We start from the raw sequence: 16,591 nt of genomic DNA on the forward strand, positions 1-16,591 counted from the left end.
TCAATGGTTAAAGCATATGGCTGCCGTCTTTATGTGTGCAACAAGAGGCTTATGAACACTTCCTCCTGGTCTTGGAAGTTAATCTTTATTATCCCTTTATTCCGTGCATACCTCCTCAAATAACAACAGAAATAGTTTAACCACTTCTAGTGTCAATTCATATCAATACACAAACCAAATCATGTACAAATTAAAGAAACTTTAAGAAAATGAAAATATTTCATAAAGGAGACGGTTAAATATTAATATTTCAGCTGTAAAAAAATAAAATATTTTAAGCATATTCTATTAGAAATTTTTTTTATCAAGTCGTTTTATGGATATTATCTAAATTAGAGTTTAAATCTCTTATTGCTAAAAATCAGAAATACTTATTTTACATGAAGAAAAACTACTAGTCAAAACTGATTAGTTATCAAAACGTTGCAAAACACAGGGAATAAGTTGTTTTTTTTTTAAATAACTTACATTTTTGTCACATTGTCATGCAGAATAAATGTATTTAATTTCTTTGTTCAAAAATAATTGACCACGCACAATAATAGTTTGATACATTTTCCGTTTTAATTAAGATTTGATATGTCAGTTGAAACTTATAAAAGTTTCGATTAATCTTTCATGGTTACAAGTGATAAAATGGTATTTTGTTATAATTCAAAATTTTAATGAACAACATTTGATTGGAACGGCATGGTTATAGATCACTTTGAAATAAGTTTTAAAAAATCGATATGAGAATTTTATATAAAAGACTCATCAATAATTTTAAACTTTAATTTATTTAAAAAAATTGCTATAATATTAGATAAATGCTTTGATTATGATAAATAACACAAGTGCAGACATTGAGAAAATGAAGCCCTTTAATATTAAGTGTTTTCTAGATGTAAGTAAGCGTAGCTACATATGTCTTTTTAAATGTTAATCTTGATGAAAACTAAAAGAAAGTTAAATAATTGGAAACGGACAAGCATTAAATGTGTAATGAACTGAGTACTAGTTACAAAACCCTAAACATTTTATATATATGTTACTTTAAACCTCCCATTCTCTCTCTCTCTCTCTCTCTCTCTCTCTCTCTCTCTCTCTCTCTCTCTCTCTCAGCATGTGATTCAGCACTCCCGGTATAATTCATTTCAGTGACAAATTAACAAAACGTTCCTTGTTTATAACAAAGAACGAGAAAATGATTATAAGCAGCTTTGAGTTTCCGTGTCAAGCAAAATGAATAAATGTGTGTCATTCGCACGTGGAGAATCATTCTGTCACATCAATATGTGAAGGTCAAGGGCATGCAAAGTCTCGCTATTATTTCACGCTGTTGACTGTAAAACCCAAAAACTATTTTTTTTTAATTTTTTTTTCTGCAATATTCACGTTTCATATAATGCCGACCTAATGCTTTAATGGCTTTTTATCGTTTCTGCAAAATGTTTCACCTGTTTTGATGGGTTATGCATCGTTTGATACGGGAAATTATTAAAAATTGCAAAAGACGTCACTTTCGTCTCCCATTTGCTTACAAATCTCATCTTATTATCCTGCAGTTTGCCCGCCATTGTCTTTGGATAATGCTATCATAGTTTTCTAGGCATTAATTTTATACAGTACTCCAATCGCGTATGATTTCCTATCGGTGTTATAAAATTAAACTTTGGATAAATCTTAAAACATTACACAATAATTTACTTCTAAAGTTTATTTGCCACATATTTCGCCACACAAAACAAGACTTTATCCAAAAATCTAGTGCAACCCTTTGAAAACTGCTAAAATTGTGATCTAGCATTGTGTAGATTTATACATCATACATGTTAATCAAAATGCAAGTGAGCGTTTGGAAAATATCAAACAAATATCATATAAATGAAACTTAAACAATAACAATGAAGAAGCCTAACACCAACTACGACCCAGACACACAGTACTGTAAATTCCTTATTTTATGCGAATACTTAATTTCGTGATTCCACTGTTTTGTGTCAAATCGCGAGAATATAAAATCGTAATCACCAATTTTTTGTTAACATTTCCTATAGTTCAAAACTGTCAAAAAAAATAAAGATTTAAAATAGAGATTTAAAATTCCGCGAGGGTTGCTTCTCGCGATATTACGCGAAAATTAATTCCTCGCGTTTAATTAGGAATCTACAGTACTATGTTCCAAGGATGCATAAATACAACAATCCATCGGCCGAACACTTCTTTATATAGTCACAAAAAAGAATATTTATAGGTAAAAACAGTTTTCCCGTTTTAAATTCGACCGCCTTTGAATAAGCCCGATTTTGATTTCGTCTTCTGAAGAAAAATACATGTACAGTAAATAAATGATTCATTTTAATTATTAAATAATACAACTTAATAAGATCTAGAACCTTTTAATCGCAAGAAAAATGACATCTATGACAAAGATGGAAATTTTAAATATTTTCTATCTGCATTCTTTCGTAGATAAAACTTGTGTCAATCTTTAGGCCCTTTAGGTAACCTTCCAGAAAAGAAAAAGACGTAAGATTATATTTAACGTTAAAAAAATCATAAGACAAAAATGAATCATTTCTTATTGTTTTATACAATTCATGATCAGCATGCACTCAATAAAAGCCGACATTTGATGACTGAAATGTTTTTATGGCCATTAAAATTACTGAAAGTACATGCACATTATGCAACTATCCATTGACATTGTATAAATAATAAAAAGACAAAGAAACAGTCAGCTGGGTTTAAAATTAGTGACAAAATGATGAAAAACATGTATGTACAATATTAGAAAAGATAACATTGTCAGTATCATTTTATAGCACATTCTTGAAATAACAGCATTGAATATATAGTATTACATGAGTGCACAATGTTTGCAAAAATTAATTCTCTTAACACTTTATGTTTATTCTATTTTAGTTTCCAGACCATGACATTAATGAATATTTCTTGAATGGAATGCATTAGGATTAGGATGGAACCTTAATCTATTTGGGTTCAGCTATACGATGACAAAATTTAAAATAATTTAAATTTGGTCTAAGAATTAGTTCTTATAATATTAATGTTCACACAACGGTTTATTATTAACTAGCTTTTATTAAATTTCATTTACATCAAAAAGACGTTAACTCTACCTACTAACGTACTGCAGGGTTAGATTTCTGAATGAAAGCTATACACGTTATAATTGGCGTTGATTTTGAATGACAGTGAAAACGCATATGTTTGTCTACTTATAAAAATTACCTTTATTCTGTCAATTACAGTGGTGAACTCCATCTCGTGTACAAAGGTATAGACTTTTAATTGTTAATTTTCCTGCCAAGAAAGTATTACCTTTTCATGAATATTGATGAAGAAAGAGCGAAGCCGACCTCATTGCGCATGTCCGCCGGAAATCAGGTTGTCGTTATTGTTTGTCTAATTAGATATCCGACTTGATTTTTAATATGCTTAACAGTTGTTAATTTGAAATACATACATGTATAATAAATAAAATACGTTTGTCACTCACGATACCCTTATTTTTGCACTAACACTTACATGTTCTAAAAATAGAACATATGGGGAAACACATACAGGTCTACGTCATTATTTTTTAAGGAAGCATTCATATATACTCATGGAATCGTATTTTTTTGTACTTGTATTTTGGACAAATTTATGCTTTACTGAAAATATCCTTTCCTTTGTAAAATGATTACAATTATGAAGATGTTGACCTTACACAAAGTTTTGCATGATAGACTAAATTTAGCTGTCGACATCACGTGGTATATTGGTATTCATTAGGAGGCATTACTTTCCTTGCAGAAAAATAAATACTTTTTTATTGTTTAATATTTGATGTTTTTGTTACGTGATCGAATTGAGCATTGTAATTAACAGCATAAAGGTAACTTTTTTAAAGTAATCAAACACATGCATTTTCACCGTTATTCAAAATTGACGCAAATTATAGCGTGTATAGCTTTAAGTCTTTACTGAGATATTACATAATACAAAATAGCCAAATGTTTTATATTGTGAAATTAATAAATTATCATATTTACATGTATTTAACCCAGTGACACATTTTATGACGCTATAGCATTTTGGCAACGCACTTCGAATAAATTTTTTAACATTCATTCATTTATTTCAATCTCAACACCATTGCACAATGGTACACAGAGATTATAATAATACAATATGTGGTATTTCTTAATAATTAACAATGCATGCGTAAGCGAGAGAGAGAGAGAGAAAAAAAAAACAAAAACATATAAACTCTGACTCGTTAATACAAATGTGAAGTATGGGGGTTCTAACCTGGGGAGCATTTTTTATTTATTTTTCTAATAAAAGCACATAATTTCCTCAAAGAACAGTGTTTTGTACTTGCCATTATAAATTTGAAACTAATAGCATTTTTTATTTTTATATTTATATTTGATAAGCATTGCTTGCGTTCTTGCTGCAACGAGTTACAACTAAGTATGTAGTGAAATTCATCTCCTATTTCACACTTATTACAATGAGCACAGAATCTTTCATGTCTGGGAATATTTGCCCAACGTCCACTTTCAATGGGTAGATGGTGATTACATGTTCGAAATCTACAAAATGTAATTGCATCTTTTTTTGATAATGTATCAAAATAATGTTCAAATTTTAACTCTTCCTTATAAATTCTATAATTTAGAGCTTTTGGGGATGATTGTAGAATAGATTGCCAATTTTGTTTGAATTGGTCTACCAACGTGAGTTTTATTTTTGCCTTTAGCCATTGTGAGTTATGTATAGTTTGATTAATCCATATATTAGATAAACCGCAATTATTTAGAATATGTTTGATATTTTCATACCAAGGGATTTTCCCCCCAATTTCGTGATTCATACAAATTCCTAGATCATATATTAACTTTGCAATTTTTGTATCTTTTCCGGTAAGTATTCTTGACCAATAAGAAATAATGCGTGTTTTAATTTGAATTTCAAGTGGGTATCGACCAAGTTCACCATATATCATGAAATCTGGAGTTGATTGTTTTAAATGGAGTAGAAGTTTACAAAATTTGAGATGAATTCTTTCTATAATTGCAATATTTGAAAAGCCCCAGACTTCACATCCATATAACAGTATAGGTTGGACAATTTTGTCAAATAAATCTAGTTGACACTGTACTGATAGATTATGAAATCTCCCCTTTTTTAACACTTCATATAATGCTTTTGTAGCTTTTTCGGCTAATTTCTGTATTGCAATTTTAAAAGATCCTGCTCTGCTAAATACTATTCCCAAGTAGTTAAAATCAGTAACAACTTCAATAAATTTATCGTTATATTTTATCTGCACGTTTTCTTTCTGCCTACCTTTGCTAAATATTATTATTTTAGATTTATCGATATTCATTTTCAGGTTCCATTTTATGCAATAAGTATGAAAGCAATCTATCTCTCTTTGCAATTCCTCGGGAGATTCAGCTAACAGTACAGTGTCGTCTGCATATAATATAGCAAATAATTTGAAAAATATATCTAACTTATTTTCTAACATGTCAGTAATAGTTGGTAAACCTTGTACATTAGACTCATTTAAAAAGTCATGCAAATCATTAAGGTACATAGAGAATAAGAAGGCTGACATATTTTCACCTTGCCTCACTCCGTTTTCACAATGAAAAAAAGTAGAGGTTTCATTATTGTAAACAATTCTTGACTTAATATGACTGTACATATTGAAAATAATATTAAACATTTTGCCACAAATATTATGGGATAATAGTTTAAACCACAATGCTTTTCGCCATACGTTATCAAACGCTTTTTCGAAATCTACAAACATACAATAAAGTTTTTTCTTCTTCATTCTCAAAAGTTCGAGTAGAATATGCAATGTAAAAATATTATCAATGGTTGAATATTCTTTTCTAAAACCGGTTTGGTTTTCATGTAATACGTTAAATTCATCTGAAAATGTATTCAGTCGTTCGTTAAGAATGGAGGTAAAAAGTTTTCCAATACAGCTTAGTATAGTGATTGGTCTGTAGTTTTGTGGGTTGGTTTTAACTCCCTTGTTTTTGTATATTGGTATAATATTTCCCTCCAACCAAATAGAGGGAATCTTACCAGACGAAAAAACTAAATTGAACAACTTTTCATAAACTGGCAACATTAACTGCTGTGTTGCTTTAATATATTCGTTTCTTATCCCATCTTCCCCACTGGCTTTATTATTTTTTAGATTCTTAATTGCTTTTTTTATTTCATCTTGGGTAATGTAATTATTTAGATCGTGATTATAATCTTCATACTGTAAATTAGCAATTTCATTATCAACCATGTGATTATTTTCATCGCTTATTTCGGGAGACCTGTTTAAGTCTCTGAAATACTGATAAAGATCATCAATACCGATTGCCGATTGATTTTGGCAATTTTTATTTTTGTTATTCTTATTTATTACTTTCCAATATTCTTTAGGATTTTTGTTTTTGATATCTTTCAAATGTTTACTAATTTTGTTTCTGTACTTCAGCTGCTCTTTATCAATAATTTTTTTGTAGTTTTTTTCATGTTCTTTATATTTTTTATGCGCATTTACTGTACGTTTTCTATAATAATAAACTTTGCTATTACGATATTTTGTACGAGCTTTTTGGCATGCTTTTGTAAACCAAGGTTTTGAATTGGTATGTGTTTTTGAGTTTTGATTTTTTCCACCAATAACACCTGAGCCTATGGCAATTTTAGCAGCATCTATATATATATTATTAAGGATTTCGACAATATCATTAATAACAACATCCGTGGTATTTTCAACACAACTGTTATCTAACAATAATAAAAGTTTGTTAAGATGTTCGGTATCAATAGATTGTACATATAAGTTTTCTTTAGTAGGATCCCATGGTTTGATTTTTTCTAAACAATCAACCTTCAATTGAGACACAGCTGCATTTGTATTTCGCTGTAGATTTAAATACAATAAAATTGGTGTATGACAATCAGAAAAAAGTTTGCTTTGTTCAAGAACTCTCATATTCGACACATATTTATAAGTAGAATAATCACAGAGGAAGTAATCAACAGTGCTCGAACCTTTACATGTTAGCTTCCCTGATAAATTATCACCAATGCGCCCATTTACAATTAGCATCTTGTTTGCTTTACACATTTCTAGTAGCATTTTACCATATGCATTTTGGTGTTTGTCTTCGTTGTTTCTTTCAGTTTTATTGCTTAAAAATGTCAGGTCATCTTCCATGTTATCAAAAATTTCATTAAATTGGTCATTTTTTGCATTTTCAATATCAAAAAATTCTGAACTTGTTCCAGTTCGAGCATTGAAATCACCTGTTAATATTACATGTTTATCATCAAAGCACAATTCTTGCATTTCTAATTCTATCATATTCAATGAATCTCTATTACTGTATTTTGAATTTTCTGGAGGTAAATATACAATGCCTATTAATAAATTCTTTTCATTATTAGTAAGTTGTTTCGAAATTTCAAACCATAATACAGCTTTCGATTCCGTTTCATGTATGTTAATAAATTCGCTCAATTCTTGCTTATATGCTAGTATAATACCTCCAGAATTTACTCTACCATATTTGACTCTGTTTTTCATTTTTATTTCGTACCCATCAATTTCTATAACATCTAAATCGTCAGTTTTTGTCTCTTGTAAACATACGATATCTTGCTCTTTGACAAGTTCTTGGAATTCTGAGTAATTCAGTTTTTTCTTTACGCCGCAACAATTTAATGACAGAATTTTAAGGTCACAATAAGTACGCACGCACTGAGGTTCATTGATTGGTTTTGTATTTTTAGAACACTCCCCAACGAGTCCCTATCGCGTTTCCTGTGACGAGCTGATTCGACGCCTTTTGTTAGACACGCTCCGATGTCGGTTTGGTGTTGGTCTGTCACGCCTGGGTGGGTTACTGTACTCCTCCTCAGTTTCCGGGTTGTAGGGTTGACCATTAATGTAGAGAATATCTCTAACTAACTTCACATGATCTCCTTTCTGCTTATGTTCTTTCATGATCGGATAGAGGCTTTTCCTTGCTTGTTCTATCTCTTCTGGGAATTGTTGGTTTATTTGGAATGGCTTTCCTTTCAGTTTTTTGGCGCTTTTGAGCACTTGATCCAAATCGCACTGATATATAAATTTCGCAACGATTGGTCGAGCTCTTTTCTTGTTTTTCTTTCCAAATCTATGCACGCTGGTAAATTCAACTTGGTGATCAATATCAAGGTTTCTGGCCATGAAGTCACGGAGAACTTCCTCGGTGTTTTCATGATCATTCTCATAGATACCTGAGAAAATCAGGTTGTATTTCATAGATCTACACCTTAAATCAGTGATCTGGTCTGAGAGCTCTTCATTTTCCTCTATTAGCTTTTTAATTTCAGTCTCTCTAAGGGATGTGCATCGCTCGAATTTGGATTCAATATCACCGAGTTTATTTCTGAGATCTTGAGTTTTTTCTTCCATGTCCGCCACCTGCTCTTTTACGCCATCAAACACATTACTCATGCCATTTAAATGCTCATGGAATTCTCCACATGTTTTATTGACCGCGCTCATCTCATTTTCAATGGTGTTTACTCTGTTTGTGATGCTTACCATTTGTTCACATAATTTGTCGACTTTTTGTAGCGCATTATCAATTGTTTTATTTTTGGCATCAATTGTTGCACTCATTTCATTGAGACGTTCATTGATAGTTTTCCCCATATTTTTCATCAGTTCATACAACTTTTCCATGTTTATCTCACTTTCTCTTTCTTGTTCTTCTTCGCCCCCATATAAAACAGTTCTACTTTCGCCTAGTAAACTCACAGTTTGTGTTTCGGATGACATTTTTTCCACTATAGTATAATTCGTATGTGTTTATGTTTGTTTACGTTTATCACTTGCTTAGACTAAAAATAGCTACACCTGAAGACACACCTGTAGAACCGGTTTATCCGAGCCTTTCGAACACCCACAACTTTGAGATGTTAATATTTTGCTTTAATTGTATTACCTTTAAAAACAACTGCAAAACAACTGTTCTACTACCGATTCTACACTTAGGAGTACCTTTTTTCCTCTGTTCTTAGATCCGAATTTAACATATAAGGCGTTTTTTCTCTCTTGTTTTGTTGACCATCTCTCCACTTTCACGCATGCGCATACACATGTAACATAATACATGTATCAATTAAGCAGTGCCTTTAGTGTAGTTTTTCCACTGCGCATGTGCGGGGGTGTTAAGGATTCATATGGGCGATTTAGCGTGTTATTATGACTGTTATATTCATAATCGTGAGATTGAATAAGTGTTTTGAATCAGATGAAAAAAGTAGTATTATCCTTTAAAAACACTTATCATTAAACGATTAGTTACTATGACTAATTAATTTTTTCTATATAAAAGGCAGCATTATGGTACAAACCAAAAGGTCTGGATAATTCAGAATAATCGAACATTGCTGAGGATCGGATATCGTTAAATCTATGCTAGATTTTGTGGGATTATCTTGTCTTTTAAACATTACCGCTTTATATTTCCCATTCGAAAAAAAGAGAAGAAAAATATAATTTTTTTAATAATTTTTATTAAATTATAAAAATTGCGTAACTTCGAATTCTGACGTCATAAAGTGCCAGTAAGTGCAAACAATTTGAATACATAGGTAAAAAAAATACATCGTCTATCAACTCTTCTAAAATATTACATAACAATTTAATTTACCTGAAACACTTTAAAAAATGGCGAATTATGGGGGCCAAATATGACCGATATCATACATAGTTCATTGTCGATTCATCATGAAATAACAGGATTCATCTTTTTGTCATCAATGAAGAGAGCATGAATCTATGCTCTTGTTTCGTTTCTTTCCAAACAACAACTCTATAGAAAACCACATGTCTACAGACAAATAGACTGCCACACGCATTAACTTTATTATTAAGATTAATACACAAAGTCTAGATTGTCATAATTTGTGCTTTCGTTTTTTGATAATTTAAGTTAAAAAGTTGAGAGAAGTTTAACCAAATAGTTTTTTCAATGGTGCAACTGATGAGCCTCTCTCGTTGCTTTGGGAATTCTCCTTAACGACGATTCGATGTCCTTTTTTATTGTTTCCCCCAATGTCCTGTGGCTGTATCTTTTAATAGGTTGTCCGTCGTGCGACACTAGAAATTTCTCATAATTCCAGCTGACGTCACTTCTACAAACCGGATGCCAGCCAATCTCGCCAAAGTCTCGCGCGATTTGCCCGTCGTCATCTTGAGGTACTGGTTGTTTTACTTTGAGGTATTCATACACGGGGTGGGTTTGACTGCCATTTATATCGATTTTGTTATATATGGAGAATTTTGGTTCAAATTTCACCCCTGGTCTCACGTTTTGTAAAAATAAAGGAATTTCGGCGTTACTTAAGGGTTCCAATTTGCCAAATTGGTTGCAGGGAAAAGCCATAACAACGAGTCCTTTGTGTCCATATGACGTCACAAATTCATTCAACTATTTGGGGAAAAAAGAATATCATATAAATTCATATCTGTAACATTCATATATGCATCATAAATTTTTAATTTATTAAAAAAGTCTTAAAACATATGAACTTCAAAGATCCTTCCGAAATAAAATTAAGTGTGCCATTTTCTTTTTAATTTTTCAATGGCTTTATATTTATATTGCGGAACTCAGCAATGTTTGGTAACTCTTAGATATCCTAACTTTATATTGTATAATATTAAAAATTTGATTTAACGTTAGAAAATGTACATTTACAAAATGTCCATCTTTTAAATAACTATTGGAAATCTATTTTCAATCAGTTTTGATCCTTGTTATCACAGAAAACAACAGTATAAGATGTGTTTTCGACCCCTCAGGTATAAAAACGGATTTTACATAAATGTACTCTCATCGTTTATTTTTTTTATTTGTTGATATCTTAACTTGCTGAAAAGCTTTAACTTTGTCAAAAAGTGTAGTAAAACTTCTGCTGATTTTAAAATAACACTATAATTAACACATATATAGATGATGACAATATTTTGAGATGAAAACCTGAATACCGTTAAGCAAGATGAGCTGTATTTAAAAAAAAAATTAAAATTGGTTTTTCTGCAAGCATGTTCTTTTGTGAAAATTCTACACAATAATGATTAACTTGATTACTTAAACACAGATCAAAAAGGTTTATCACGCAGAATCTGTAATATGAACTTTATATAGTACGAAGTAATTATTCAACATGATGGCAAAAGTGTTTAATTTCTTTCTTCGATACAGAGCCTCATTGCTTTTTCCCTAAAATATTACCGACATTACTTTATAAGCTACAAAATATATTTTATCATTCATTTTAAGAAGTATATTACATTTTTTCTCAATAACAAGAAAACAACAGCCATTTTGTTTTAAGTATTGAGAAAATGTTATATATGTTTTATCTTCAATTGTGAAAAGTCTAATATGCTTTGTTTTGATATGTGTAGAATAATCGGATATGGATAAAACTAGTTTATAGAGAAACCGTAAATATGGGGTATGTCAAATATTCGTTTAAAGGAAATTAGGAGATTACAGTGTATTTCCCTTTTATTGCTAGTCGTACATGTATTTGAGTTTATTATTATGAAATTGATATTCTAGTGTTTAAGTAATGTAATAAAATACATTGTTTCCATCCTTTAATTGCCAGTTGCCAGTCTTGAAAAAGTTTTATTTTCCAATACTATACATAATGATAATGAATTTGATATTTACACTCTAGTGTGTATATCGGGAATCTTTACTTTGCAAAATAGATTTTTGTATATTTTTAAAAATGTATTATTGAATTTTAGCTTAAACGGACATTCAACCCTACTGACGCTTTATCGCAAGTTTATTTTACAATAATGGAATTGTTTTACACATAGAAATCAATAACTCTCTTATCAAATTGAAGTTTGTTATGCCGAAATATAGCACCGTTATTATAATTTCCAAGTCAAAGGATGCGAAATAATATTTTCTATATCATGATGTTATGTAGATTGTGGTTTCAAATTTTAGATCTAATTTACAATTCCAATTGACTCTTTGGTTAAAATCTCCGGCAATGGCCCCCCATGAAAATTGAAAACATGTAGATATAGAGTATATTCTAGAAGTATTCAAGGGGTACGCAGTTTTACCTGAGACACCTGTCTTAAACCGCGTTGCAATTTGGACCGCGGGGGACGCGCGGAAAATACGGGATCCTCGTTGATGTTACTGTAGATATAGAGTATATTCTAGAATTATTTAAATAAGTTTATCAGGTATACTAAAAAAACCTAATTAAATATGCGTACCTGAGTAAGTTCCTGCTTCGTGTTCTTGTCACAAGAAGCCATGTTGACCACAAGAATCACTTTCCCGTGATATTTCTCAAAATGGTCCATTTTCCCACTGGGAAGGTACGCCGACAGCTCATAAAACGAGGACACTGATAACACAGGAATCGGTTTGACGGACATATTGTTCCCGGAAACATTCGTTCCTTTTTTCCTCACGGAAGGCGAACCACTCGGAGATTGTTGGGAGTTGAATTTCCCGGCTCCATTGGTATTCGCAGTTGTATGAGGTACCTTAAGGGTCGGAGCCTGAAGATTATGCGCTGTAGCGACAGCGGTTGGTTTTTCCATCGGTAATACAGAGGTCATGGCGGAACTGCCAGTAACGACAGAGAAACTCGCAGGAGAGGGGAAAGACACAGGGAATACCTCGCACTTCTTTGTGTACTTGTCATTATAAGAGAGCTAATATCGCGAATGTTGAAAATGGACCTACTGTACGTTCTTTAAATCAATATTACGTCCCCGATATCTACGTAGAGGCTCCGAAAGGGTTTATTCAAGTATCAGCAAATACCTGGCTTCTTAAATTTTAATTAACGTATTGACAAAACATAGCATTTTTTTTAAAACAGTTGTTAAACTTTCAAGAGATATTTAAATTCTTTCATCAAATTGGTGATAAGTTTTGAAGTTTAAAAGGAGAGTTTACTTTTTTTTTACCCAACGTGGGCCTTAAAAGTGACGTGCTTGGGATATTTGTAGAGGATATGTTTGCGATTATTGGAGAGTTAAACATTAGGCCCTAGCTTGTGTGATTACATATATTTGTAGACCATGCTTCGAGAAAGAGAAGCGACTATTGATTTAAGCTGATACAAGAGGGCCGAACTCACAACCAAGTGTTCCGAAAAAATTCGTTTTATCTTTCGCAATATTGACCGATAATTTTCAAGTACCCTTTAATTTCTTTGTTACTTTCCACAATCGATATCCTTTTATGCTGTATATATTAACTTCTCTAGCCGGAGATTAACACCAGTTATCAATATGTTCTTTTGAAATACATGATAAAGCCCGGTGCTCAAAATGATGAAGATTTTTTTTTAAATTGTATCGTGGATTATTAGCGACCGGAGTCGCGAAGAACAATAGCAGGAAGGTTCAATACAAAAGCTACCACTATCTTCAAAGGCAAAGCTTTCTAGCCATGTCGTTTTCAGAGTTAATCCTTCGGTTTAATTTTTTTACAAGTATTCTTTCCCCCCTTTGATAAAAAAGAGTCGTGAAAAACAACGGTAGGGAGAATCAATATTTAAGTACCACTATCTTTGAAGTAAGGGGTTTTTTTTTAATCATGTCGTTTACAGAGCTCCTCCGTCGATTTAGATTTTAACAAATATCTCTTTCGCCCTTTAATACAATAAAAAGATTTATGAGGAAAAACAATCTTCAATTTTTTTTTTATTTTTAATTTTTCTTCGCCATATTGTAAAAAATACGGAACAAAGGAACATTATATTTATAAGTTTAACATTTTTTTGACAATCAACATTTCTTTCCTAGATATCAAATATTATGCCGTCGCTGTATGAATTTAATTGAAACTAACGTAAAAGAAACCATAATGTAAACAAAAATACATTAATTCTTAAGAAAAAACAATTATGATTTTTATTACTTAGAATCAAAACATAATGACAAATAAATAAAATGAAATGAAGATTTAGCTTTTCTTAATAAACAAAGAGGCTTACAACTTAGGGCTATTGGTCTCTCATGTATCTCGCTTCTTTGCCTCATTGTTCCGTTAGGATGTAATGGACGATTTGATATTTCAATACAATGCATTGTTTTTATGTTTTATCTTATTACCGATATTTTGCACGAGGTTTACAATAGGTCATGATGAAAATCGTAAAGCATCGGATATACGCCACTGTGCCTTTATTAACATTGACTTCCGTAACACATCTTCTCGATCTTCCTTAAGAAGACCAAGCATTCAATTTATTTAGAGCAAACTACGTTATGTATCTCAATTCACGTCAGCTTATAATGTTATGGACGATGATCTATGCGGTCTCGTCAAACTCAAATCTGACTGCTCACCTAGATGTCGATTCGAGTAGTCGAGTCATCAATCAATCGAGTGGTGCCGTCGACCTTCGATCCTTGCAACAACAACTGAATCAGGAGTCTTTGATCAGGCTGTCTCTGGTCAACCAACTGTACACACTGAGTAGCGACATGCTTACCGTAAAACAACGAATGATGGCTATTGCAGTGGAAGGTCGACAGTTTGATGACAAACTGAAAGCGATGAAGAAGAAATTCATCGCACTTAAAAACGAAAACCGGCGCATGCGTGATACCCAGGAGCAGATTTCGGTCAAAGTGAGCAATGCAACTGATGCTGGAACTAGTCATGCTTCTTCAGGATCTCAGAGTATGTTATCAATCTTTTTTCTGAAGTTGAAATCAAAACATTTATATATTTTTTAACCAATTGAATTTTAGGAGATTTATGTATTGATCCTTCGTGTCATCGTATATTATCTATTTAAAGAGCAATAAAACGTCGAAATCATTTCGTAAACGGGAATGTTTTCAATCCCACACAGATACTGATTGTATTTCTGAATTCATTTCGCTTTTTACCTCCTCAGAAGTGTCTTGTTTTGGTGAACTCAAACCAGACAACAAAGTCGATAATATATGTGCACTGTTCTTATCAGAAATATATTAATTTTGCAGATATCAGCTTAAAGTGTGCAAATATGGTTGTTACGAATGTTTCTGTTCGTTAGTACATTTGAAACCGGATGCATTAAGAGTCTTAGCTTGTGTTTATTTCATTTAGGGTGGTATGGGACACTTCCGTACGCGTGTTGCAACGTATTATTTATCGAACTAAACAATAAAATCAAGTGTAATATTATTTTTTCCTTTCCTAAAAGTGTCACATAAAAGCGTAGCGAAGTACTAGTAGGTTAGAGGGTTTACTACGAATCTGTAAGTCATGAGTTCGAATTCCGCTGAGAAATATTTCAAAAACAATATATAACGTATTTTAGGTTAAATATTGTAAAAATTTGAAAATTCTAAATCGGTGAAATTATTTTAATTATAATGTACTTTAATCCACATTAATATCGACAAATGTCCCATACCACCTTAACTCAATGATCGTGTTTAATTCATTTAAGTCGACAAAAATTATTGCATATTTCATTCAAGTCAACTATTTTTTTATTTCATTAAAGTCATTGAAATTGTTTATTTTGGTCAATGATCGTGTTTATTTCGTTAAAGTCGACGATTATGTTACTGAAAGCTTCTGGAAAACTCTTTAAATTTAATCTTTTCACTTCAATTCACTTTACATCAGCAATGTTTAGGAGAGTATTTTTAATTGAAGATGTTTGTAAAAGAACTTTGGCAATTCCAAAATATTTGATTCAACTAAGCCATATATAATTATTATTGATTTTGTCAACGTAAATCTCTTATTTAGATAAATTTAGATAAAAACAATAACTTCACGACAATTTTGATTTCACAGATGAAGACTCGGTGGTCGCATTTCACGCCTTTACTAGCAAGAAGCTTAATTTCAAAACGGACACTACGGTGAATGTGGTTTACGATAAAACTTCTCTTAACACCCATGACGTGTACAATACGAAAAATGGCTTCTTCACAGCGCCGTCTGGTGGATTATACGTGTTTTCCTGGACGAGTCTGGTAGCAGAAATGTCAAAGTTCAATGCAGAGCTGCTTGTGAACGGAGAGAGAAAAGGACTGGCAAAGTGTGATCATGAGCTGGGTCAACAAGGTTTTGAAAGTTGTTCCAATACAGTACCTGTTATTCTGAAGACAGGGGATCTGGTGAATATCCGAACTGTGGATTCTCTTTCTCTTCTTGGAATTCAATGGTCCAGTTTCAAAGGATGGAAAGTCCAATAAGAACACTTGTTTTTGAGTTTTTTTTAGAAACTCTTTGTATTTTGCATGTTTGAATTTCGAATTTAAAATTGTATGAGAGCTATTAAATTTGCATTAAAATGGAAAGACTTTTTGTTTCACTATCTTTGAATGATTAATGTATACGTATAATTTCTCATAATCATCTATCTTAAATTTAAGAAAAATGAAGGTTCGGATTGGGGAAGATTTGTAATTTAGAGAAAATTACAACTTAATAAATCCTCTCTACCCAACATCACCCCTCATTCTCCTTATCTTTTATTCTGAGCTGTAAGTATAGATTAA

General features: G+C 31.8%; 2 protein-coding genes across 2 annotated transcripts; one reads left to right on the forward strand and one right to left on the reverse strand.

Moving 5' to 3' along the window:
- Positions 1-9,580: 9,580 nt before the first annotated feature.
- LOC105343191 (glutathione peroxidase 2) lies at positions 9,581-12,933 on the reverse strand. Its single transcript, XM_011450439.4, has 2 exons — positions 12,335-12,933; positions 9,581-10,508 (listed from the first exon to the last, which is right to left on the reverse strand). The coding sequence occupies exons 1-2, from the start codon at positions 12,683-12,685 to the stop codon at positions 10,047-10,049; spliced, it is 813 nt and encodes a 270-aa protein (XP_011448741.3). The 5' UTR covers positions 12,686-12,933; the 3' UTR covers positions 9,581-10,046.
- Positions 12,934-14,285: 1,352 nt separating this feature from the next.
- Positions 14,286-16,395, forward strand: LOC105343192 (uncharacterized). The gene is made up of 2 exons (XM_011450440.4): positions 14,286-14,765; positions 15,882-16,395. Exons 1-2 carry the CDS (start codon positions 14,348-14,350, stop codon positions 16,283-16,285), a joined length of 822 nt encoding a protein of 273 aa, XP_011448742.3. The 5' UTR covers positions 14,286-14,347; the 3' UTR covers positions 16,286-16,395.
- Positions 16,396-16,591: the final 196 nt, after the last annotated feature.

The sequence above is a fragment of the Magallana gigas genome, chromosome 9, assembly GCF_963853765.1.
Source record: "Magallana gigas chromosome 9, xbMagGiga1.1, whole genome shotgun sequence".
In the NCBI taxonomy this organism is placed as follows: Eukaryota; Metazoa; Mollusca; class Bivalvia; order Ostreida; family Ostreidae; genus Magallana; species Magallana gigas.

Bases quoted from the DNA above. Each gene is read 5' to 3' on its own strand.
- LOC105343191 (XM_011450439.4), bottom strand. From the start codon at position 12,685: ATGACCTCTGTATTACCGATGGAAAAACCAACCGCTGTCGCTACAGCG. The intron at 10,509-12,334 runs GTACGCATATTT...TTCCCCAAATAG, and splicing joins CGAAGCAGGAACTTACTCAG to TTGAATGAATTTGTGACGTC.
- LOC105343192 (XM_011450440.4), top strand. From the start codon at position 14,348: ATGTATCTCAATTCACGTCAGCTTATAATGTTATGGACGATGATCTAT. The intron at 14,766-15,881 runs GTATGTTATCAA...TTGATTTCACAG, and splicing joins TGCTTCTTCAGGATCTCAGA to ATGAAGACTCGGTGGTCGCA.